Genomic DNA, 24,914 nt, shown 5'->3' on the forward strand with positions numbered 1-24,914 from the left:
AAAGTGGGATGAACTGCAAGAAAAATACAACCAGGCGGTAGAAGAGAAGAAACGGCTAGGTTCTGAAGTGAAAGCACTGAAGCTGCAGGTCAGCATTAATCTAAAATTACATAATTCCATAATTTGGATCTTGCACGGTTTTTAGGGTTCCCATTGTCAGAATTAAGACAGCTTGACCAAAAGGAGGTACAGTAAAACTTCGATAATCCAGCATCCCATGACTTGGAAAGCCTGATGGTCTGGCTCACTCAGTCATCCAGAATGTGAGCCGGGGTTCAGAGTTCAAGCAGGGTGTGCAGCCAGAGCTAGGTTTGGGGTCTGAAACACCAGGAGTCAGGAACTTGGGTAAATTTGCAGTTATAGCCAGGGTCTGAAGTGCTTGTTTATTTCCTGCTCCCTTTAAGCTCACCAGGTTCATTGGAAAATTTATTATACCATTGTGCTTGTGTAAAAACATAAATTGTGTTTGGGTGTTACTAAGAATAACATCCAATAGTCTGGAAAATCTACTAGGATGTTGGATGATCGTATAGTCTGAATTTAAAGGAAAATACAGTTAAGCTCCATTAGTCCGGCACACTCAGGACCGTGGTACTCTAGCAGATTTTCCGGACTCCAACATACTTTTAATTCACTTTTTTTTAAAGATATTACACAAGAGAGTGATAAATTTTCCAGTGAACATTTAAAGGGAGCTCAGGAATCAGAACCAGGCGAGTTTAATGGGAGTGCAGATATTGAGGTTGGGTTTGCCCAGAACTCAAAATGGTTAATAGTCTTCCTCTAGTGGGGTCTTCCATAAACCTGGCCCCCCTGTCAGGAATTCTCCTTCCTAAACTTGATCACCTTGGGAGTCTTTCTGTTTCTCACACTCTCTCTCTGGCTTTAGGAACTATTGATTTTGGTCAACTTTCAGGGACTTGGGGGAAAAATGTTTCCCATTGCTGTTCTTCTGCCTGGAATTTCCCCTGTTATTTCCGGCTTCCAATGTGACTTAATTCTGAGGAAAATTGATAGTTCAAGATTCAGTGTGCCAGAAAGATTTCTTTCTTATAGCGTGTACCAAAAAAAGTGTTCCATTTAAAGCATCATCTTCAATGGTAAATACTGGTACTTGTTTGATTGCATTTGACTTCATTTAATAGTTTTTTTTTGCCCATGTTTTTTCATTTTGATATTGCCTGAGTGCACAGTGTCAACATGCTAACAGGGAGCACCACTGCAGCACAAGTAGCTGCAAAGAAATGTTACTATTACTTCATTGCTTGCTGCCACCATTTGGTTTTTTCACTTCTCCCCAGTGTGTGCTCTTGAATCTTACCAGTTTCTTTCTCTGCCGATGCTGAGTCTCTGCAGGGACTGAGTATTGTCTAGTAACTTCTCCATTAACTTACCGAATGACCATTTTTCATTTCTTTAGACTGTGACAGAATTAACAATCCTACTTTAGCCTCTCCTCACTTGAACCTTGTGTGATCTTGGAGGCAATTGGAATTCTTATCTTGTTCCAGTGAATGCGAAGATGCTGCTTGGCTGTGATCCATCACACAGCAGAATCACTATTCAGCAGCCACAGTTGATGTTCTGCAGTGCTCCCAGTGCTCCTGTACACTTAATTTCACCCTACCCACCCCCCGATTTTCAGGTTGTGGGGTAAGGGGAAGAAATACTGTAAGACTCTTGCGGGTGCTGCCCAAGTTGTGTTGTTCATTGAATGTTCTTCGGCCAAGGTTCAACAGTTGCAATTCAGCAGCAACAAGAGCCATCGAGAAAGTGCTCCGCAGCAGATCAGGGCCTCCACATTTTCCTGGCAACAGGAGAAAGCACCCACTTACGTCGCTGAGAGTCCTGTAAGACCGGATCTTCTTCTTCTGTGTTTCCGTGGAACAGCCAAGGACCTCTGCATACCACAATTCCAGAAGCCCGCAGCAGAACAACAAAAAAAGTAACCTCACATTGGATTCCAAGAATGACCATCTGGAAGAGTCAGTCAGTGTGCAAGTGCAGGAATTGAGGAAAGAAAACCAAGGTATTGATGATGTGAGGTGTTGAATCTTCTAGTAGTGTGAACTTGTCTCTGCTCTCTTTACAAAGATCTTTTGGAGCTGAGGGGTATAGAGCAAAGAGGGTAGCTTTTCCATCTGGGCTATAATTTTGGTTGTTAGAGGAAGCTCAAATTCAAATGTTGGTTGAAAAATAAAAACAGCGTGCCAGAAATTGGGCACATGTGGAGAGGGAAACATCAGTAAAATCGGTGATCTTTCATCAGAAACTTAATGATTGGTTGCAAAAGAAAAGCTTTGCTATCGTAAGGAGGGCCAAGAACATTTAGTCTTCCATTGTGGGGGCTGCATAAAATAGAGCAATTAATAGAGGTACAGGTGAATCGCAGAAAGGAGGAGAAGAAAGTGAGTAATCTGCTCTTAAATTGGATACGAGAGTGATTGGTGAACAAGTAGAAAAGTGTGGTGTTCTTTCATTCTTCCCCTACTGTTCGACAATTTTATTTTAATTTTAATAAAAACTGGAATTGCTGTAAATACTCAGGAGGTTCAGCAGCATCTGTGTGAGAGAAGCAGAGTTATAATGGTCCTTTAATAATGTATATGGGTAAGACAACTAGGTTGGCAGGTTGAGTCATGTGAGATTTGATTCACTGGCCTTTTGCAGTGATGTAATTGAATTAAGATTATGTAACTGATGTGTTTCATGAATGTACTGAGCAGACTTCTATGAAACTGAAGAATAATTTGTATTTTAGGGCAAAATAATGCTTCAAGTTTAAGTGAATTATTATTGGCATAAATGGTGGAAAGCAGTTTTCCTATGAAACACCTTTTTTGTGTGTATTGTATGTTGTGATCTATCTCTGAATATAAATTACTTTGTGTTTTCTTTCCTTGCAGTGTTGCAGTGTACAATGTCTGAGTTGGAAGTCTGGGTTCAGTCCCAGGAGAAGGAGATCAAAAATCACCTGAACAAGTTGCAAGAAGTGCAGTTGTTGCTGGAGAAATCCAAAGGCGAGCTGGCAGTGAAAGAACAAGCTCTGAGTAAGAGCAGGGATGACCTTGAGAGAGCAGCTGTGCAGCAGGAGCAAACCAAAAACAAGGTTTGATTACCTCTTGGAGAGCTGAGCTCAACTTAACCTGATTCCAATAGCTGCATACAACATGGGGTGTGGAGACAGAACAATAAATGTGAAGAGCAAGAGGGGAATTGGTGGCATGTAAATACAAGGCTTTCACTTTCAAGATTTGAAATTCAGACTCACTTTAGAGGTATTGGGATTTTTCTTTTAACTCCCTACTTCATCTGCTGCTACAGGAGCACATTGTTACACGTGTTTTTGTGCTGTATGAACCTATCCTAAGTGCAGGGCTGCAGCTTAGAAGTGTCCTTAATGTGAAGTAAGTTAACAATTCAGTTCAACTAGACAGATGACAGCAGTTGCAAATTTCAAAAGGGAGCATTCTTCTAAGATTTGTGGCTGAGTCACTCTATTTGGGCAGAGTTTACTATCTAGCCCACAGTGTCCCTAGGGAGTGCTTGATGGACATCGTAGAGTTTTGCTGCCTGGCCTGCCCTTGGAGTGCTTGAATGGACAGTGTGGGGAAGGATTGCCCTGGGAATGTTTGATGTGACAATGGTGTTTTACTCTGTATCTGTCTCATGCTATTCCTGTCCTGGGAGTGTCTAACAGGACAGTGTAGAAGGAGCTTTATTATTCCTATTTGGGTGCGCAGAACATGTGAATTACAGAATAAAGTTGTAGCAGAGTTACAGACAAATCAAGCAAAATTGTGGAAAGGTTATAACCTTTTCATTAGCAGCGGTAGTTTGCAAAAGGCAGTAGACATATTCATTTCTGGGCAGAGAAACTGAGTATTTTTTTTGTTTTGGAAACCATTTTGTACCTGCTTATAATGTTGTTGTGGCAGGTACCCTTTCTTAGCTACCACCCTTTGGTGAGCACTGAGGAGTGAACAGGGTGGTACTCGGCACTTATTGCCTCGAGGCAAGAGAGAGCACTCTTTCCATACTCCACACCTGGGTTGTGAGAAACTCTGTTCCAATACTTATCTCGATCAAGCCGCAGAAATAAATCCAAATTGCCCACCAGCTGCCCTTCATTGGTAGACTGGGCTGATTCCCGAAACCTTTGCAAACAGTTCATTACAAGCACCATTTTCCCCACTTTGACAAATATTGACCTGTAAATTATGTCAGTACTTGCTGATCCCTCTGCACAGCCCTGCCTTTACACCTCCAACACTCTCTCTCTCTGTCTTTCCTGGGCTAGGCCAACAGAACTTTAATTTGTTTGCATGTGTGGAAGAGAGAGTAAGGGGGAAAGGGCGGGATGGCACTCAGAATTGGCACCCCGGCCAAGTAGAGACTAATATTGCATCGTTCATAATTTCCACAAAATCCCAGTTTGGATCGAGTCTTGCACGTGTTTGTAGATTTGTCTACAAGGAAGAATGTTTTTATTCATTATGAACTTTTATCCCCACAATGGTAAACACGACTTTTTTTTAAAACCAAACAAAACTTAATTGTGCTGAAATGGGATGGTATCCTGGGTGACGAGTTATTTTGCTCTTCTTAGTGTGCACTTCTGGAACAGAAGTTGAAGCAGCTTTCTGAGGAGCTAAACTGTCAGAGGCAGAATGCAGAAAGTGTTCGACGCACGATGGAGCAAAAATCAAAGAACAGGGAGAAAGAATATCAGCAGGTTTGAATAAGTAATGGTGAAATTTAAAGGGTTATTGACATAAGTGCATTCTCTAATCCTTTAAGTTGCTTGCAGTGTCCTGCAATTTCATAATCTTTTTGAATTTTTGGTTCTACGTACATAGTCTCAAATTGCCTTTTCCCCCTAAGGCAATGTGGGCTAATAGGTGTAGGTTGTGACTAACTCACTTCAGGTGGGAGGAGAGTGATAAATAGGGTCCAACTGTTGTCTCCAAGAAAATCTAGTGTTAATCTTGCAACTAACTCTGGTCTACAATACATTATTGATATGTGATCAGCCAGTTTAATGATTAGAGGATTTGATCACTGAGGACCAAGGTTTGTCCAGTTCATTCAGATAACTTTGGAAGCCATTGTCTTACTGAGAAGGCTATCTCTATGTGAACGTACCTCGGCATGACAGATGCACAGTGGTTATTGCTACCTCTTAGTAATCCAGAACTAATAAGCAAGTGACATGTTTAAATATCACCAGAGCAGGTAGGGAATTTAAATTCGCCAACATACTAAAATTTTTAATCCAAATTTATTTTCGGTTGTGGTCACCTTGAAAACATGGCAGTAAGCTCACTGAAGTCTGGGCAAGAAAATTTTTTGTCCTTACCAGGACTGGACATTGCGTAACTACAGACTCACAGGGTCCATTTGCTTAGCCCTTAATTGCTGCTGAAATGGTCCAAAGAGTTGGCAAGTTGTTTAGAGGCAATTGCATTGGTGGGTCTGGAGTTGCATGTAGACTGAATAAGAGCTGCAGATTTCCCGTGCTGAGTGAGATTGTTGAGACAGATGGATTTCTACAAAAAAAATTGTATCACTATTAAGTGATGGAGCCTTTTCATTGCCATGGTGGGATTTGAATTTGTATTCAGTGACCAATTGTTGAATATTCTGGATATTAAGCCTGTAACTTTAACCACTTCGCGACTATACCCTGCTAACTGAGACTGTCAGTAGCTCTGGTGTATTTAACCTTGAAGTGTTGCATCTGAGCATGGTGCTATTGTTTACCAAATATTTGTAGGTTTTTGTTTTGCACCACAATTTGGTTGTGAGGAGTGGGTATTACTCTTTTGCTCCTCCACCCCCCCCCCCCCACCACACACACTCACACTCACTCACACACACTCACAGTTAATGGAGAGGTACAAAGTGCAGTTCCAGCACTGTACCCCAGCCCTTGTACAGACTGAGACTGAGTTTCTCGCCACAAAGTGGACTTGAGTGATGAGTTTACCCTGTTCCTGTTGGCAGCTGTGCAGAGGAGAGCTCTATGAAGCTTAATCCAGATTGGTAAACTATTTCCTAGGGTTATGAAGGCCCAAGAGACTAGAGTTTGGTCCTTTTGACATAATGTGCCAACACATTGTACCACTTCTATCACACAAGAAAAGTTGGTGGATGACTAGCAATGTAAAGGTGTCTTGTCTCTCTCTGATCGTAGGAGCTGTCTGACCAGCAACGTGCATATCGTAGCCTTGAACATCAGTGCAAGCAAGAGAAAAACCAACTGAACCAGGAGATCCAGCAGCTCAAGACTGAACACTTGGCTTTACAGGCTAAAATTAATAAAGTAAAATTTGTCAATGTGTCTGAAATTAAACTATTTGTAACCTTTGTGGACTATTGGCCCCATAGTTTTGTTTTTGCATGTGGTGATTTCTCTCACTTTTACTCTATCTTCCGCTTTCATAATTTTGAAGACTACTGTCAGGTTCGTCTTCCTCTCCATGAGAAGAAGGCCCGAGCTTATTCTATCTTTCCCGATAGGCATGACCTCTTGATCTGCTGTCATTCATTATAAACCCTTTTTGCTCCTCCTCTCTGAGGGACAAAGGTTTTCTTAAAATCACTTTCAATCCAAAGGGCAGAACTCCTGAAATAAATGCTGGTTTAAATCAGATTTTGTTGATAACTGGACTGGGTGAAATTACCCAAGGTTTTCCAATGTTTCAGCTTCTGGGGATCCTGACTGCAGCAAAATGTTTTCTGGGCCCAATAAAAATGCATTGGTTGGGCTGGTACAATGAGTTTATGTAGCTATTTTTTTTGACAGATGGCAGCAGGCAAGCAGTTGGTGGATAAAGAGCTGGAGGAAGTCAAAGCAAAATTTCACTGGGCAGAGAAGGAGCTTGCAACTCGCCAGAAGAATGGGGACGATCTTCAGAAAAATCTTCAGGTGTGTTTGATGTGGACGGTACTATATTGAAGCAAAACTGCCTCGTGTTGATAATTGCACCATTTATGGGTCTCTTAGGTTGGTTAAAACATAGAATAGCAGTAGGACATACATCCTCTTGAGCTTGTCAGTCTTCCATCGAGTTCATATATGACGTGTGACCATAAATCTACCTTATCCCTTGTCCCTTTGGTGAAGAAAAGTTTTACCAAATCTTAGATTTAAACTTAATTGATCTGTCATCTGTCCTCTTCCTAAATTTGCACCTAAAATGACTGGGTCTAATTTTTGGACAGTGTCCAACAGCCACAAACGCTCCCATTGACAGACCAGTTTTCCCCTTTCTATTCTAACCTTCGGGAAACTCCAGCTTACTTTCTGCACTCTCTCATAATTTAACTGTTGTTTTCTGGGTATCATTCTAGTTAATTCTTGCTGTACTCCCTCCATGGGTGATATAACTTTGTTGAGGTGTAATTTGGTAACATAAGTAATCCAGTACTCTGGAAGCACTTGTTTCGGGCAGGATACTTCCTTGTATTAGATTTCTGTATATTGCTTCTCTTGCTCTTAAACGATCGATGTGAGGTGACTCCCCATCACTGATAAAATTGGAACTACCCTGACAGCAGGAAGTCTTATCAGCTGCTCTCTACTAGAAGCAGAATGTTAATGATCTTTCTAAAATAAAAATGACTGCATTAAAATTTGGGAGCAGGTGACATGCATTTACACCCATTCCTTTGTGAAATGCATTAGGAGTAGGTGGAAGTGATTGGATTGGATTATAGAGCATTGTTGACAGAGAATAGAGTCAAGCCGGCCCTCGGGGTATAGGGACCAAATAAAATGGTGGGATGGGGCTTGTAGGGTGGGGGTTGCAGTAGGCAGTGAATGAGAAAGAGCGGTCTAACAGGCAAGTAGCCTGCTTGACTTAAACCAAGATCATGTGCAGTTTTTGTTGTAGTATTGCTCCACGATGTTGGCACTTCGATGTAGAATTATAGGAATTTACAGCATAGAAGGTATCCATCAACCAATTGTGTCCATACACCCTTGATAACGTTCAGGCATTGGTTAAGTGACGTAACATTTGCACCACAAAACTGCTTGGCGATGACCATTGCCAACAAGGGAGAGTCTTGTCATTGCCATCACCGTCCCCAGTCAGAATCCTGGAGGTGACCTTTGACCAGAAATTCAGCTGAACCAGCCACAAACTGTGGCTATAAGGACACTTAGAGGCTGGGTATCCTATAGCGGGAGACTCATTTCCTGATACCCAAGCCTTTTCTCTATCTACAAGGCATGATTCAGGAGTGTGATGATCCTTTCCACTTGCCTGGATGAGTGCTGTGACAACAACACTTAAAGTAGTTTGACATCATCCATCTCAAAGCAGCCCCATTTAATTGATAGCCCATCCACAACCTTAAGTATTCATTTCAACTCAAGCTTATCAAACATGTAACCCCTGCTGCCAAGGACAAGGGCAGCAGGTGCAGAGGAGCACAATAGCCTGTATGTTCCCCTCCCATCTTGACTTGGAAATACGTTTGCTGTTCGTTCATAATCTCTGGATCTAAATCCTGGAACTCCCTACTCCACAACATTGTGGGAGCACCTTCACCAGCAGGACTGCAATTTGGCAAGGCAATTGCTACCACTTTCTCAAGGACTATTATGGATGGATAATAAACGTTTGGCATACCAGTGCCCATATTCCAAAAAATGAACTTTAAAAAGTCAATGAAGCAGACGTCAACTATTACTATTTGCTTCCTGCTGCTGAGCTAGCTTTGGCTTCAACTCATCACTTTCCCTTTCAATCCTGAGGGCTATTTTTTTTCATCAGTTTTGGCATTTGGTGGGATTTTGTCGAACATTAAAATTTGCATGAACCACTTCCTTGACCCTTCTTTTGACCCCTTCAAATTATTGTGGGTGCATGAGAAGAGGTGCCAGAGTAATAATGTAGTTACATCTTTGTTTAATGACTTCTTATTTCCATTTTAGTGTGCACTGAAGGAGAAGGAACGTATCAGTACTTGGCAAGAGCAAAGTGCACAGAGAATCATACACCTAGAAACACAACTGGAAAGACTGGAGCAACAGTTAGCACTGAGTCAGAGGTCGAGAGAAGAGTTGAAAGGTAAGGTTTGCTCTTATTCAAAGGATCTTTTGTTGTTGTGTTTCCTCCTGTTACATGTTCTCCAGTAAAGATGTTGAACACCAGTAATAATTGTTTTAGGTGTTAAGCACTGTGCTTTCAACTCAAGATGGCCAATAATCTTTCCTTCTAATTGTCTTGTAAGATAGTTTCTTAGTATAGAACTACAGAGTTATAATATTAGTCGGCCTCTTTAATTTTTTTCCATCTTTTCATTGATGCAAAGTCTCTTGGGTTTGGTGGTTTCATCCTTTCATGTTCAGGCAAGACAGGGTGAATCTTATGAATAGCATTTTGCTTTTGTGGATTGAATTGTGAGATGTCTGTTGCAATCAACAATGCGCATTCAAGATTTCTATGTCGTGAAAGACTGATTTTAGTGATCATTTGGACCCGACCAAATCAGTCACTAAGATGTTTCCACTATGTACTGTGACAGTGGTCGGTAAAGTAACAGCTTTGCTAACCTGGCGCTGTGAAATTGAAAAAGTTTTTTTTATTGTATGCAGCTTCAGGAAAATTTTATTTTGTGTTTTAGCTGAAAACCTGGCTCTTACGTCCCTACTGAAAGATCTACAGGTGAAATTGGATCATCAGAACGAGACAAACCCTGAGAGCATGGATCCATCAGTGACCTTATGCAAGTCGAATGAAAATGACGGAGTCGAGGTCAGCAAACCTAACCCGAATGAAGAGCAGAGGACCTATCAATCAAATGATGGAGACCCTAGTGATATAGTGACAGTATTGGAATTGCAGGTGGAAGCCAAAGAGAAAATATTGGACTTGATGGAAGATGGTCAACTGGGAAAATTGGAGCAGATGGCAAAGTCTGTTAACTTGGAGCCAGGTACTGGGGACAACATGGAGGAAGATCACCTTTCAGACATGGAGGTAAACTTGGAAACCGAACAGTGTGGAAAATCAGTAGAACCCCAAATTTTGGGAAAGCAACAGATACGTTCCATGTTCTGAAGAGGGAATAGGGATGAGACTCCCAGAATTCAAGGAAGAAGTGAAGAAGGAATTGGAAGCCAGTGCAGCAGAACCCACAGTGATGCCTCATGAACCTGAAGAGAAGGGTGAGGGGGTTGACCAGCTTGACAAACCCATCGCAGCATGCGCACATCTTGGAGAACTTGAAATGAAATTGGAGGAAGTGGAAATAACAAATCAGATGTTGCAGTGCGAGTTGGATAATGTGAAACAAGAACTTGAAAATAAAATGACTGAAGGCCGGAAGGGTCAGCAGACTGTAGCAGAGCTGAGAAGGAAACTAAAACAGGTTGTGAAAAGATGTGCCACGGAGGCCGAACACTCGAGTGCACTGGCCGCTCTTCAGACCGAGCAAATTAGTGCACTGGAAAAGGAGCTGGAGCAAGAGAGGGTTCTTGTGGTAAAATTGCAAGAGACCAATAAGATGCTGGAGGTCGAATGCAGAAAATTCTCCCAACTATCAAGATCCAGAGGTGGTCACGTGGGGTCAAATGATGAAATTCAGATTCTGCAAAATGCTGCATCTAAGAAAATACAACAGCTTGAACAACAAATTGTAGATCTTAAAGGTGAAAAGAGTTGCATTGAAGAGATCATAAAGGCAAATGATGGGGCTGTTAATGAAGAAAACAGAGATTTACTGGAGTATTTTAAGCATAAAGATGCTCAAAGCCTTGAGCTCAATCACATATCTTCAGTACTCTCAAGTCATTTGAGTTGTGACCCAAGAGAAGAGATGGAACACAAACTCGATGAGGAGAAAATTTGTTTAATGGAAATCATGAAAGGAGATGAGGGAGCTGACAATGTGAACAATAGTCAAGAACTTTTCCTAGAATGCCTAAAGCGCAAAGTACTTGAACAGTCCTGAGTTTAATGACCAGTTGCAAGAACATCAGAAACATTTGACCGAACTACAGCAAAAATGCGATGAATTGACCAGAGAAAAGGAGGAAGAAGGAGAAGCCAAAAGACAGGCCCAAGATATGTTTGATAATCTACAGTCCAGGATTCACAGAGAGACGCAGCAGTTAACAGTGGCTCTGGAAACCCAAAGCAAGAACATTGAGGGTCTTCTCTTGAGCCTGGAGAGAAGGACCACACCATTGAGGTCTTAAATGGACGTCTACAGAGTGCTTTAAAAAACCTTGTCATGCCTTTATCAGGAAAATCATGACTTGAAAGCTAACTTGAAGACTGTTACAGAGACATCCAAGGAAATTATGCGAGCCCCTCAAGGGAGCTGTGCTGGAACAGAGCTGTGGACAGATTTCTCAAGCCAACCAAAGTGCATGTGAAAATAGCAGCTCATTGTCAATAGAAACGTTGGGGTTAGGCAAGCCATCTTTCTCGGTTCAAGTTGCTGATGAAGATGCACAAAAATCAGAACCTGAAACAGTACAAAGATTAGAGCCTGGTCACCATGAAAATGTGTTAGATAATTCACTGCTGCTAATCCAGGACCAGGTGACTGAAGTGATCCCATCCTGCTATAATCAGTATGAGGAACCAAAGATGCCCTTGCTGAATAGCCCTGCCTTGCAAAATGTACTAGAAATGAAAGAGGTTGTTGAAAAACAGCAACAAATCAAAGATGTAGAAGTCATTTATTATAAAAATGTGTTTACTGATAAGTTGGTTGTACCAAATGAGCAAAAGGCAAGTTCTATTCTACCTACAGAAGTTCCCCAAGGAAAACCAGGGATGACCTCCACGCTTAATTCTGCGTGGCAGACTGTTGCCCAAGTGAAGCAGGACATTGAGAGCCAATGGTACCCTAAGGAACTTGGCTGTGATGCAGTGCAGAATAGGCAACACGTCAGATGTTCTGACAGTTCACACTTAAAGGTTGGTGAATTGGAAGAAGGATTGACAGTCATTCATGATGAGGTGGCCCAATCTGAAACTGAAACACCTATAAAGGAGAGAACAGTAGAAAATGCTGACACCCAGACTAATGTTCCTACTTTAGAAGAAAAGTCAGTGGACGAGTTTACTGAAGAAGTGAAAGGGGTGAATCACAAATTGAATGAAGACTTGAATGTTTTGAAAAAGGAAAATACAGATATGAATGAACTGAGTCAGGGAGAGGTTCACACTCTGAATGAGCAGTTAAGCTGCCTAAATGAAAGATGCACAGTTCTGGAACAAAAAAAGGAACAGCTTAGTTTGGAAGTTCAAAGAGTGCAGAAAGCAGCCAGTGACTTACAATTTGAGAAAGAGAACTTGGTGACTGACATCCAATCCAGTGAAGCTCAACTTAAAGTGAGTACTTACAAGCAAAAATGCCTTCAGGAGGAGCTGGAGGCATTGCAGGAATGGAAGCAGAAAGTTTTAGAAGATGTTGCTACCTTAGAAACTCAGAAAGAAGGTAGCCAGGTGGAACTACATTCCTTACGGGGCTCTGTGCGTGAATTGCAAAACCACATTGAGACACTGGAAGGAGAACGCAGGGCATTGAAAGATGCAGCTGAAAATGCAAAGCATTCACAAAGGCAGCTTCAGCAGGAATTGGAGCAAGCCCACTCTGAAAAGTCTGTTCTGCAGAATCAGGTATCTATAGTGCTTCATGTCTCCTCATTTCTTCCCTTTTCCTAAGGATGTGTCTATCTGCAAGTATATAACTGCAATCGTAGATACATCTGTTATTTAAAAAAAGGTATCTCTCTCTCTCTAATACCAGATTGCTTAAAGAAAGGTATTTGTATTTATCTTAACATTAAGACATGCCAAGGAGCTTTACGAACTGATGAAGTATATTTTGGCAGTGGAGCAGACAATTCGCTTCAAGCATGTTCCTTATGACAGTGTGATAATGGCGATTGCTCAATATGTTGGTTGAGTGATCAACATTGTCCTGCATAATGATAGTCTCTTTACCATCCTGGTTGTCTTGAGATCTGTTAGTGATCAGGCAGATCTAAAATCAAGCACCATCATTGGTTTACACTTCCCAAGGACGAAGCTGTGAGTACAGTTCCAGATCGGGGTACGAATTGGGATGTGAGGGTCTTTGAGCTGATGGCAGGTGGTCCAGGCCTGAGATCTTGCCACAGAAAATAAATTAAATTTTGATATTTTTGAATTTTGTATCTACATTCAAGATTTTTTAGTTTGCACTGAGGGGTGCTGCACTGTCATGTTTACCTTTCCCATATGAGTTAAACCAGATATTTGCCCTTACAATTGAACATAGAAGATCCCATAATCCAAAAGCTTGGGGAAATGCTCCCTGTACCCTAACCAATGTTTATCCTTAGTTAAAGGATAACTGTCCTTGTGTTTCAACCTTGTTGAAACAAATTGGTCCAGACCTTTTCAATGATGTTGACAAAAGAACAGCTCTAGTAACAGATCTTTGTAGGGTGCTTTCTTCAAGGTCAAAGAATCTCTGTGGCAAGAACTTCTATTGCAATGCCTGCTGTTATCAGGGATCAATTTAAATCCTTGGTATCCAGCAGGTGTAATGAGCAGTCTGGCAAATGAAAAATTCTCACAGCAAGTCATGAAGGGAAAAGCACAACTATTAATTAACTTTTTAGAGATACTATTGATGGTGAAATAAAGATTGGAACATAAAGGTACAGTTAAAGTACAAGGTGACATGATTTTCAAAATTCAGTTTTCAAATTCCTTACTTTTTCTTATGAGAGAATTCTAACATGCAGTTATCTTCTTGGGGGCAGGCAGTTTGGAAATCAATAATTACAGCGTCAGATGCCACTTAGTGCAGTGAAGCTTTGGATGTTCAGGATATTTCCATAAATAGTTGTGATTTGTGTCAGTTTAAAGTGATTTCAGTTGATTCTGGTGGAACAGGCTGAAAGTAGAAAACTGCATAGAGGAGCAGTGAATCACTGACAGCAACTTTGGGATTTTTCCATTAAACTATGCATTTGAGGAAATCTGAAGTCACTGTCATTTTAATGGAGTATGACGAATAACATTACTAGTTTTATCATCATTACCACTGCAAATTCGGGCTATTCATAACATTGCCCTTTCTGGAAGTTTATGGTGTGCCTGCATTACAACAGTTTTGCATTTCTCATTCGGCTGGCTCTCAGCACAACCTCATCAATCTTATTCTCTCTCACCTGCACATTGTGTCCACCTGAATATCCTACCACCCACCTGCATAGAAGTAATAGTTAAATTACAGAATCCATATACATGAAAGTGGCAGGGCACATTAAGAGAGTGATTCATAAAGTGGTTTGCTAAGATCCCAGGCTTCATTAATGAAGGTTTGAAGTACAAGAACAGGACTGTTGTGTTGAACCTTTATAAGACACTAGTTAGTCTGCAGCTGATTATGTCCAATCCTGGTCACTACACTTTAGGAAGAATGTGAAGTCCCTAGAAAGAATAGGTTCACTGTGATATTTGTCCTTGGAACAAAGAAGGTGAGAGGAGATTTGACAAAGGTACACGAGCCTGTGACTGGTTTTGATAAATAGAAACAAGGTCTTCCATGAGTTGATTGTTCAAGAGCAGGACTCACGGGTTTAACATTCTGGGCAAAAGATACAAAGGGGATGTGAAAAAGAAGATGTGAAGGTTATCTTTAAGAGTGGTGAAACTCGCACCACCCTTTGAGTGAAGTAGTTCCCTCTCAGATTCCCTTAAATATTTCACCTTTCACCCTAAAACCTATGACCTCTAGTTCCAGTCTCACCCAACCTGAGAGGAAAAAGCCTGCATGCATTCACCCCATTTATACTCATAATTTTGTATACTTCTATAAGATCTCCCTTGTCATGTGCTCCAGGGAATAAAGTCCTAACCTATTCAATCTATCCCTGTAACTCGGGTCCTCGAGTCCCAGCAACATCTTTGTAACTTGTCTCTGCGCTCTTTCAAGCTTATTGATTCCTTTCTTGTAGGTAGGTGACCAGAACAGCACACAATAGTTTAAATTTGGCCTCACCAACATTTTATACAACTTCAACATAACATCCCAACTCCTGTACTTGATGCCCTGATTTATGAAGGCCAATGTGCCAAAAGCTCTCTCATGACACTATCTGCCTGCAATGCCACTTCCAAGGAATTATGGATCTGTATTCCCAGGTGCCTTTGTTCTACCGCACACCTCCGTGCCCGACCATTCACTGTGCAAGTCTTACCCTGATTTGTCCTCCCAAAGTGCATCAAATTCCATCTGCCATTTTTTAGCCCATTTTCCCAGCTGGTCCAGATCACTTTGCAAGCTTTGATAGCCTTCCTCACTGTCCACCATGCCCCCAATCTTGGTGTCGTCCACACGTTTACTGATCCAGTTTACCACGTTATCATCTAAATCATTAATATACTGTAGATGATAAACAACAACGGACCCAGCACCAATCTCTGTGGCATACCACTCGTCACAGGTAGAATGCTCTTATTTCACAGACTGGAGCAAGTTATTTCTAATGTGAAAATGGCAGAGACAAAATTTAGAATTTAATCTTTTATGCTCAAAAGCTAATTAAGTTTGCCACCTCTATCTTTCTATTCCATTCATCTTTCTTGAACACTCTAGTTGAACCTTTTCTCATGTGGTCCCATTGCAGCTGGTAATGCTCTGTGTATCTAGCAAGATACATGTACGTGCAAGCCAAGATCATATCAACAAGATATTTTGATTGATTGCTATATAAATTGATTGTGTACCTGTTCCAGTTGTATTTTCCAGGTGGTTTGCAATCGGGACCTGTAACAGTGACATTATTGTTGTGCTGTATTGTTTCTTTGCTGTTGAGCACTGCTAACTGGGCAAAAGCGATAAAAAAAAAAAAAAATTGCAGATGCTGGAAATATGAAATAAAACAGAAAATGTCAGAAATATTCAGCAGGTCAGGCAGCATCTCTGGTAAGGGAAACAAAATTAACGTGTCAGGTCCAAGACCCTTTGAACTATCGAAGTGTCTCTGGCTCAATACTAATTCCACAGTTGCTGCCTGATCTGCTTAATGCTTCCAGTATTTTCATTTTTTTTATTTAGGGCCAAAGCAGCATTTGCATGGCTGACTCTGTTGTATTGGTCTCAATGGTGTTCTATTCACCAGCTGAAACACTTAACCCTCACCCGTCAAGCCATGTTTCCTTTCTGGAGATTTATATTAGGGCTATTTTTTTAAACTTTGGAAATGGGTCTCAAGCTAATGAACAATTTTTTAGAAGCATTTAGTCACTAAATCAGAATTTCAATAAATACACTTCAAGTTGCTGCTTTTGCATTGCAGTTAATACTCAAACATCCAAAACAAGGTTATTTACATAGGCTCTGAAATAGGTCCACATTTATCACTTGCTGAAATGCTATTTGCAGGTGGAGCATCTACAGAATACAGCAGCTGAGCTGAATAAAGAGAAAATTTATCTGCAGGGCAAGTTGAAGCAGTGGGAGAGTCCATCTGCAGATAAGGAGGTGCCCACGGATTGTCTACAGCAGAGAGGCCTTCATGATGATCTCCTTCCAACAAATAACCATCAGCAAGGTATCATTTGAATTAGCTATGGAAAATATTACTAATCATCAACATTGAGGTAGACAAATTGTGCTGAAAGGCTTTCAGTGAAATTGTGTTAAGAGATTAATGCCAGGATTTCAGAAATAGATTTTTTTAATTAAATGGGGTTCTTTGATATATTAATATGTAAAAGCACTAATCTGAACAGCTAGGCTGACATTCTGTTCAGTCTTAGCCTAGTTAGCTGGTTTAGCTAATGCAGTAATTATGACACAATTTCCCTGTTGTTTCCTAGCAACAGAGCAAAAAAAAAAAGACAAGATGCTTGTTCCTCACTATAATCTTTGGGTGAAAAATACAGGTGTTGTCCCTGGCTTGCTACCTGCCTGGCCAAAAAAAAAGCTTCAAAAGACTTGCTTACTGGGCTGCCACTTGAAGAATGGTCCCTCAACAAGCCCAGAGTTCCTTGGCAGAAAGCTAGGCTCTCCTTTAGACTGGAGAATCCTCTAAAGTATTGTATGTAGGTTTTCATTCTTTTGGAATGTAGGTAGCGGAAGAGTCCTCATCTCCTGTTTCACTGCCAAACCAATTTCTGTTTGCTGTGGACAGCTAATCAATCACAATCAGATTTATTTCATCTAAAGATTCTATAAATTGTGCTGATTTTAATTTTTGTAACTGTTTTTGAAGCAGGTAGTGTTTGTTGATTTGTGCCGAGTTTAAATTATTGAGGCTGAGGTATTTAACTGAATGCATTCTGGATTTCGAATGTCGCAATTTACATTGTTTGGTAGCATTTTCTAAATTGTCGATCCAAACCTGGATTACCAGTCCAGTAATTTAATCTAACTCTAATTTGGGAAATTCTCACATGGACCTTGTCTTTCCTATCTCTGGTGGAAATTAGAAAACAAGGGGAAAATGACCAATATAGAACTTCCATTAACTCATTCCTGTGAGAATTTAGCACCAATTATATGATTTGACAGAAAAAAAACATTAACATGTATTTCTTTAAGCCACTGCACAGATCACAGCAAGAAAGATGCGTGCTGACCTGGAGGCTTTGAAACAAGCTGTGCAGGAGAAAAGTAAAGAAGTTGATCGGAATCTTCTTGACTATACAGATTTACTGAATCAACACCAAGAACTAGAGATGACCAACAATACGTGGTCCACAACTACCCAGTTGCCTAATGATCTGGCTGAACCTGAGAACCAAGAGATGGATGCAGATTGTGAACCAGAGTCCCTGACTAATGATGGGGTGGCAGTCACTGGACAGCAGATGGTTGATCATTTAGTTGAGAAAGTTGAACAGGACCAGACTGAAACCAGCCAGAGATCAAATTATAGCAGTCAACTTCCAGATGCCTCAGCAAGGTTGAACCCTGCAGAACTTGCAATGAAAATCAACCCAGCAGAACTCGCTGCAAGAATACGGAGAAGCCGTCAATTCCGGCATCATTTATCCGTGGCATTTGATGAAACGGAATATGAGCCATATGGACTACCTGATGTAGTGCAGAAAGGTGGGTGGTCATGCAGTTAACTTGTTCTGAAATCCAGTGGCCCAAGGCAAACACAATCTGGTCTCGGAAACTGGTATCTCACTTTGTGCTCAGTGTGCATTGCCAGGAACCAGAGCACTAACGATCAGTGCTAAAGAGGGTCATTATAGCATGTTTTAGGTGTGTTACTGTCAGCAGTGGTATACTGGGAACCTGTCGCAAATCCCTGTCCTCTCAATGCTGTAGTGCTGGAAGCTGGTGCGAATCCAGCAACGAATCGACCCATAGCTCAGTGTAGAGATTCTCCCTGCAGGGGCTACTCTTGAGTGGGCCAGAGTGAATGGTGTTGGCTGGTCAGTGCTCAGATGTGGGACATGGGGCTGCACCCTGGCCGGTATAGTGAGTGTGGGCCATTGATGGGGTTAGCAGCTCCTATTCCATATGACACAGGTTTGTATCAGCACCACCTGTTTTACGTAGGGAAGCTGCTGCTCTCCCACTCTCTCTGTTTTGGCTGCAAAGTCCTCCCAAGCCCTTTACTGGAAACAACTCATTTCCACTGAGAGGAAGACAGCAGCTTCCACCAGAAGGTGATGAGTGAGACCACTGGATCTAGGTGGCCTGTCAACACATGGAGCAGGTGCTGCCAGTCCCCAAGAATAGTCTGTACTCATTGTTCACTAAAACACACCCAGGGCGGGACAGGTCAGAAGAGGAGTGAGGTTCCTTCACACTTTCCCATCAAACACTGCAACAACCTTATATAACCTGTGGGCAACTCCTACCACTCTGAAACAAAGAATAATTGAGAAAAGAAAATCATACAGCATATTGACATCTGTCAGGGAATATCACGTTGATTTATGAAATTATGTTAAATAGCCCCTGCAAAACTCAAGTAGCAAAGGAAGTTGGGCACTTAATACATAGTTGATTAGTTAACACCTGGGTTCCATTCTTTAATTTGCATAATCTCCAGTTTAAAATCTTACACGTCAGCTTTTGCTCTGAAAATTTCTGGGTTTTGTTTAATCTAGTTTGACTAATTGTGACAAATGGAAATTCGACTCTGAACCTGCTTTTTTTTTTAAAAAAGTTAAGTAATTTCAGGCTATAATGGTTTTTTATTCTTACCTGTGGAAAATCCATACAATTCTGATATCGCCTTCTCTGTCCTCAGGCTTTGCAGACATTCCTTCTGGGTCTTTCTGCCCACACGTCCTACGGCGAGGAATTCTAAATTCCGCATTTTGTCCTCAGCAACAGGAGGAAGGGCTCCCTGACTAACTTCAGGGAATCAGACAATGATGGTAGCAAGTGAATGGGAACAAAACAATGGGCCGTACCTGGTGGAATTGGAAAGCTTCCATCCAAAGTATGTTTCGTGATACTCTTAGGAATCTGTTTGAAGTTTCTTCTTTGGATAAGATCAATAGATTTGTATCTTTCAATAGATGATTTATAATGGAGGCTCGGGTTCCTGAGTCTCTTTCGGTCTAAAGCATCATAATTGAACTTGCACAACTATCGACTCGACATGGGTTAATGTTGGTTTTGTTCCTGATGTTTAAGCTCCTTTGTGCAATCTCAATTAATTTGAGATTTTTTTGATTTTTATTAAAATTGATCTTTTAGCTGCAGCACTTTGTATAGAGGTGCCTGTGCCTCTTGCAGTGATTACATCAGGTACAGTGCTGGACATTGTGATCCCGTCAATTTTTGTCACGCTATTATGTGAAGCATCAAGAAGAGGTAGGCTTTCTTCGCATGTAAGGCAAATTAATCCTAAAAATACCCATTGCATCCTCTGACAGAGTGGTATAAGCAGACTTCCTCACCCTCTGGCTCTCCACAATCCACCCCCATCCTTGGGAAGTTGGTGGGGAGCCATGGCAGAGATGGAGTTGAAATAGAGAAAAGACTTCACCCTTTAAAAATAACAGTGCATATCTTTCTTTGTTGCCTCTGTGTTTTTCCCCTCACCCTGTTCTGTATTGTTTTAATTGTAATTTAACTGGCTACATATATGCTTGTGGCAGGTTCCAGTGCGGCCTAAAAGAGGGAATTCGATAAAAGTATGATGAGGAAAATTTGGAAAGCTACAGGGAATAGAATTAGTGAGTTGGTCTGCTAGAGAACAAGCACAGACGTAATGGGGCGAATGGCCCGTGCTGTAACCGTTCTCTGATTTTTGAAGCATTTTACTGCTGTTTTAGCAAGTCTCACCAATTCACATTGGTTACAGGTATTTAAATCAGTTCATTCTGTTGATCTTGTCAATAATAAGGCCACATTATATTTTGAGATATGGTTACAATAGAGAATATTGAATTTTATTGCCTTTATGGGGCTTCATATGTTTGTTTAACCAATTTCCAGAAGTGTGTTTATTATTTATAAAATAGGTGTTGGGATCTTGTTTAAAGATTTTATTTATTGATCACATTTTCTTTGGAATTTTGTCAAATGTGAAACCACTTCTATATTTCTTATTTGATAGCCATTGCATACAGACTTGACATGTTCAAAATATTTGTTGTATGGGTGGAGTAATGTATTATATGCCAAAGCCAATTTGTTCTCAAATATTATTGCTTTCATTATAGTTCTATTACCCTATGCTGAAAATGTACTAAAGGACACATGCTGCTCTTGATACTTCAGATTTATGGTAAACAGCCCCACAGATGAAATCTGCAAATAAATCAGATACTCCTGTGTGATGCAGTTGTCATGTTACACCTCATTCTCGAGAAAGAAACAATTTGTTTTTTTTAAAATGCTCCAATTTATTGTCAGTCTTTTTGCAGAGAGAGCTTATTCATTGCACACTATAATGTTCATTGGTACTGATTCTGAGTCAGTGTTTTGTTCCTTTGATGTAATTAATTACCAGAATTGCAACGTTCCCTGGTTGGAGAAGTCTGTGGGATCTTGAGCAGACTTCACCCTAGTAATTCCTGTCTGAGCTCAACAACCAGCAGGTGTCATGATTTACCACAACATAAAGACACTCTTCCATGAAAGCAAGCAAATCAGCCTGGAGATGTCTCAAGCACAGTGTAATGACTTAATATAAACCTAGTTTATGGTGACAACACGATCATAACAGCTACCCATTACTGGGATGGTAATAGATCCAGTTTTGTTAAATTGTTAAATTTGTTAAATTGACACTGGGCTATTGGAAATGATATTTTTGTGATGTCCGTTGCTGGTTAAGTGCAAAAGTGGATTTAATTATTATTCCATTCAGAGTGTGGATGAATGAGGGTATCATATCCTACAGAGCAGTAAATCTTTGCCGCACTCTTGGTCCTCCAGTCCGAAATACTGAGAGGTAAATGCCCACTGTACTTTAAAAATCCCATCCACTCAGGCTGTGTGCTGCTATGCCAAGCACCTGGAGCAAATCCCTGCAACCTGATGCACATCCCTATACCCCATTGGCATTGATCACCACCAAAAGGTGAAGGCTGGTGTTGAGCAGGCCAGAGATTGGTGTGGCTTCTTGGTGCTGAGATATGGGGCTCAGGCATGCACCCTAATCAGCATGTAAGTTTGGGGTGTTGCTGGAGATTGGAGTACCTGCTCTATGTGTTGACGCACCACCCAGATCCCACAGTTTCTCTCATCACCTCCAGTTGTGACAGAAGCCACTGTCTCCACCTTACTTTATTTGTACAGCTGTCCCCTAGCCTGGAGATTTCTGGATGGTAACAAGCTTACTGGGCAGCCTCTCTGCATGGAGCAGTAGGGTGAATCATTGTTGGGTTTGTGCCAGGTTCCTGGTGCAGCAGTGCTATCAATAACACCCTCCATATAGGATTCTATAATAATCATTTTAACACTAATTCCAGTGGTGCTCTTGTTCTTGGGATCATATGTATGTAATGCAAGGTATCAATGTACTGATAATTTACTTAATTTTTCTTAAGATTTGAAGGAACCAGCAATATATTGAATCTCAAGCTTGGCAGTCCTTTTGATGGTATCAGAAGTTGCTTCATTGTATGGTGTTGATAGCTCCTGTGTAAGCGTACACCATATGTTGGTTGCTTGTGCGGTGAAGAGGTTGCACTTCATATGCCATTTGTGAAAGGTAGCTATATCTGAAGTGTTGTTTGAACACAACTAAGCACAACTCATGATCTTCTGTCCAATTTGAAGTTGGATAATTCCTGCTTCAATTAAATACTTGTTTAGGATATGGCAAGGCCATCAAGCATTCTTTCCATCAATTGTTGACTTTCTTGGGTTATCCATTGTTTTAAGGTAATTCAACCACAGCCAAATCATTATATTAATACAGGATAGAGACAGGGCATTTGGGCCAACATTACTGTGGCGATTTTAGTTCCAGATAAGCCTCTTACCACCTTTCCATCTCAATCTATCTTAATCAAAGAATCATTACGATGAGAGGAATCCGGAATGCATCTTTCTGGAGGGAAAGATGTATTCCTTTCTTGCTTGCCATCTTCGTTGGTATTCATTCTGCAGCTGAGGGGCGTTCCAACCAGCTGTCTCTGAAAATTACTGAACAGTCATTATATTTATTGGAATGCTCATGAATTGGGAGAACTATTTCTTACACTAAGTTTCACTACCTCCTTTGTGAAGTGACATGTGTTTGTGCAGCTTTTTTTTTTAAGTTAGGAGGTCCCTAGCTGCTTTACCAATGACAAATTGGTGCCAAATGAATGCCTGGAGTTCTATGTTGGTTTTGATGTTCTCAGGGCCATAATATTTTTAATAGTCTCTGTCGCTTTCACCACAATTGCTAGTGGTACTGATACAACATTAGTGTCATTGGCATTGAACTCATCCCATTTTGCTTTTGCTGGCTGTGTGGGCCAATGCCAGGGATAACCAGTGAGATCTGGCTGCTTTTAACTGGGGTTTTATTGAAGTCTCTGAGGTACAAGTTCCGAATTAATGCTTCCTTTAATCCTTAATTTCAACACTTTTAATCAGTTGCGTAAGCAGATGTCCTACATGTTCAATTGTTGAATGTAATCTGCAACAAAAAATTGACCATGTGGGAGTGATTCTATTGGATGTACCTCAGAGGGTCTTTGAAAAGTTTTCTTTGCTCTCAATTGTTCAGACTATTTCCTATTAGCACCTTGTATTAAACTCATGGACTGCTGGCCCTTCAGTGGGCATCATTGATATTTTTGAAAGAAATAAATTTGCATGGCATTGCAATGCATCTTGTGAACAAGTGTGTGATGTTTTGTGGTTACAAGGATTGGGGAGGAACATGGACTTGAGGTAGAGGATCAGCCATGATCTGATTGAATGGCAAAAGAGGCTCAAAGGACTGTATGACTCACTGCTTCTATTTATCTTTCAAGTCATTTATAAGTAATGAATGGTTTCTGTTATGATGATTTTGTTTTACACTGCCTCAAAATTTAAAAAGGCAATGATTCTGATGTCTCTTCTACAAGTATCCCTCTTTTATCTGAGAGATGACTACTGAATGCTGATTGCCAAGTGACCATTTCATTTTGATAGCTGGCTTATCCATCAAGGTTTATTTTTATCTCCTTTTCCAGACCTCCTTACCCCACCCCCATTGATCTGTTTTTGCATGAATTATAGAGGAGTGAGGGTTGTTGTTCACAACCTAGGAATGATGGCGAACAACATCTCTCGACAGCTAGCTAAGCTATATGGGGCCCCTTTGGGAGCTGTGTAGCAGAAAAGGATATCTTTACCACAGAACTTCCTGTTAAATGCCATAGCAGAAAGACCAGCTTTAATTGAGTTTAATACCAGCTATGAAAATTAACTAGTAATTCTACTTGCCAATTTTTACTTGCTTATTCTCTTGAATGAGCCAGCAATTTGGTGCTCTTGCCATGTGTGCTGACACTTGCTTGAGGTTCTTCCTCAGTGTTACAGAAAAAGGCCATTCAGCTGAAGAGGGTCTGGGCCACATGAGCTTCTCTCCTACCACTCCTCATCTGAATCTGTCAACAAATCCTTTTCAGTTTCCCTCATGTGCATCTGCAGTTCCACCTTGAATTCACCTCAACCTGTTTATTTTGAGTAAAAAAGATTTTTTTCCTGAATTTTCTTTTTAATTAATGTGTGATTTATTTGTGATGTGCATGGCCATGTTCCACCAGGAACTTAAGTGGGTTTACACTTTAGTCTATTGACAGAATAGGATAACGCAGAAACAGGCCCTTCAACCCACTGAGTGCGCACTGACCAATCTATACTAATCCTACAGTATTCTTGGCTGATATTCTGGTATGGCGACAGTTCATTGCTGGAGGTGCTGTCATTTGGATGACATGGGACATCAAACCCCATTCTACTGTCTCAGAAGGATGTGAAAAAATTCCATGGCACTATTGCAAAAAAAGAACGGGGGCGTTAGCCTTGCTGTCCTGACCCATTATATATCCATGCAGTCACACCTGATGCACATTCGTCATCATCCTCAACTGGCTCACTGAGGCAGCAAGAGTATGGGTCTTGCATTTAACTAAAAACTAATTAGTCGTCGTGAATATGAAATTACTGGTTTATCAGGAAAGGTAAACTGCCAACCTAATGTTAACTTCCCTGAGAGCCACGGTGATAATTGGGAGTGCACAATAAACTTTGGCAGTGACCCTGTCTTCCATCGATGGATGAATTTCCATCAGAGTTTGTGGGAACTTGCCGTGTGCAGTTTGGCTGCAAAATTCATGTCCTAAGTTACAAGGGTGGGTACATTACATTACATAAAATACTGTTGGCTGTATCTAAAACACAAAGTAAATAAAAGACTGAATTTCTATCCCTTTGGAAGATTTCTTCGATGTCAGAAACTTCAAAGTCCAAAT

The 24,914-nt window shown here is 40.9% G+C and overlaps 2 protein-coding genes across 3 annotated transcripts; both read left to right on the top strand.

Annotated features, from left to right (window-relative positions):
• Window positions 1-1,889: 1,889 nt before the first annotated feature.
• LOC127586894 (centromere protein F-like) lies at window positions 1,890-10,076 on the top strand. The gene is made up of 7 exons (XM_052044909.1): window positions 1,890-2,029; window positions 2,907-3,109; window positions 4,610-4,735; window positions 6,197-6,325; window positions 6,809-6,931; window positions 8,948-9,083; window positions 9,640-10,076. Exons 2-7 carry the CDS (start codon window positions 2,921-2,923, stop codon window positions 10,074-10,076), a joined length of 1,140 nt encoding a protein of 379 aa, XP_051900869.1. The 5' UTR covers window positions 1,890-2,029; window positions 2,907-2,920.
• Window positions 10,077-11,612: 1,536 nt separating this feature from the next.
• Window positions 11,613-23,225, top strand: LOC127586893 (centromere protein F-like). 2 transcript variants are annotated; one of them, XM_052044907.1, is made up of 4 exons: window positions 11,613-12,650; window positions 16,414-16,582; window positions 17,575-18,087; window positions 19,247-23,225. In XM_052044907.1, the coding sequence occupies exons 1-4, from the start codon at window positions 11,613-11,615 to the stop codon at window positions 19,351-19,353; spliced, it is 1,827 nt and encodes a 608-aa protein (XP_051900867.1). In that variant the 3' UTR covers window positions 19,354-23,225. The 2 variants fall into 2 exon arrangements, with proteins under 2 accessions (XP_051900867.1, XP_051900868.1); XM_052044908.1 differs by having other exon boundaries at window positions 17,683-18,087.
• Window positions 23,226-24,914: the final 1,689 nt, after the last annotated feature.

This window comes from Pristis pectinata, chromosome 38 (genome assembly GCF_009764475.1).
Source record: "Pristis pectinata isolate sPriPec2 chromosome 38, sPriPec2.1.pri, whole genome shotgun sequence".
Taxonomy (NCBI): domain Eukaryota; kingdom Metazoa; phylum Chordata; class Chondrichthyes; order Rhinopristiformes; family Pristidae; genus Pristis; species Pristis pectinata.

Bases quoted from the DNA above. Each gene is read 5' to 3' on its own strand.
- LOC127586894 (XM_052044909.1), top strand. From the start codon at position 2,921: ATGTCTGAGTTGGAAGTCTGGGTTCAGTCCCAGGAGAAGGAGATCAAA. The intron at 3,110-4,609 runs GTTTGATTACCT...TGCTCTTCTTAG, and splicing joins AGGAGCAAACCAAAAACAAG to TGTGCACTTCTGGAACAGAA. The intron at 6,932-8,947 runs GTGTGTTTGATG...TTTCCATTTTAG, and splicing joins ATCTTCAGAAAAATCTTCAG to TGTGCACTGAAGGAGAAGGA.
- LOC127586893 (XM_052044907.1), top strand. From the start codon at position 11,613: ATGCCCTTGCTGAATAGCCCTGCCTTGCAAAATGTACTAGAAATGAAA. The intron at 12,651-16,413 runs GTATCTATAGTG...TGCTATTTGCAG, and splicing joins AGTCTGTTCTGCAGAATCAG to GTGGAGCATCTACAGAATAC. The intron at 18,088-19,246 runs GTGGGTGGTCAT...CTCTGTCCTCAG, and splicing joins ACCTGATGTAGTGCAGAAAG to GCTTTGCAGACATTCCTTCT.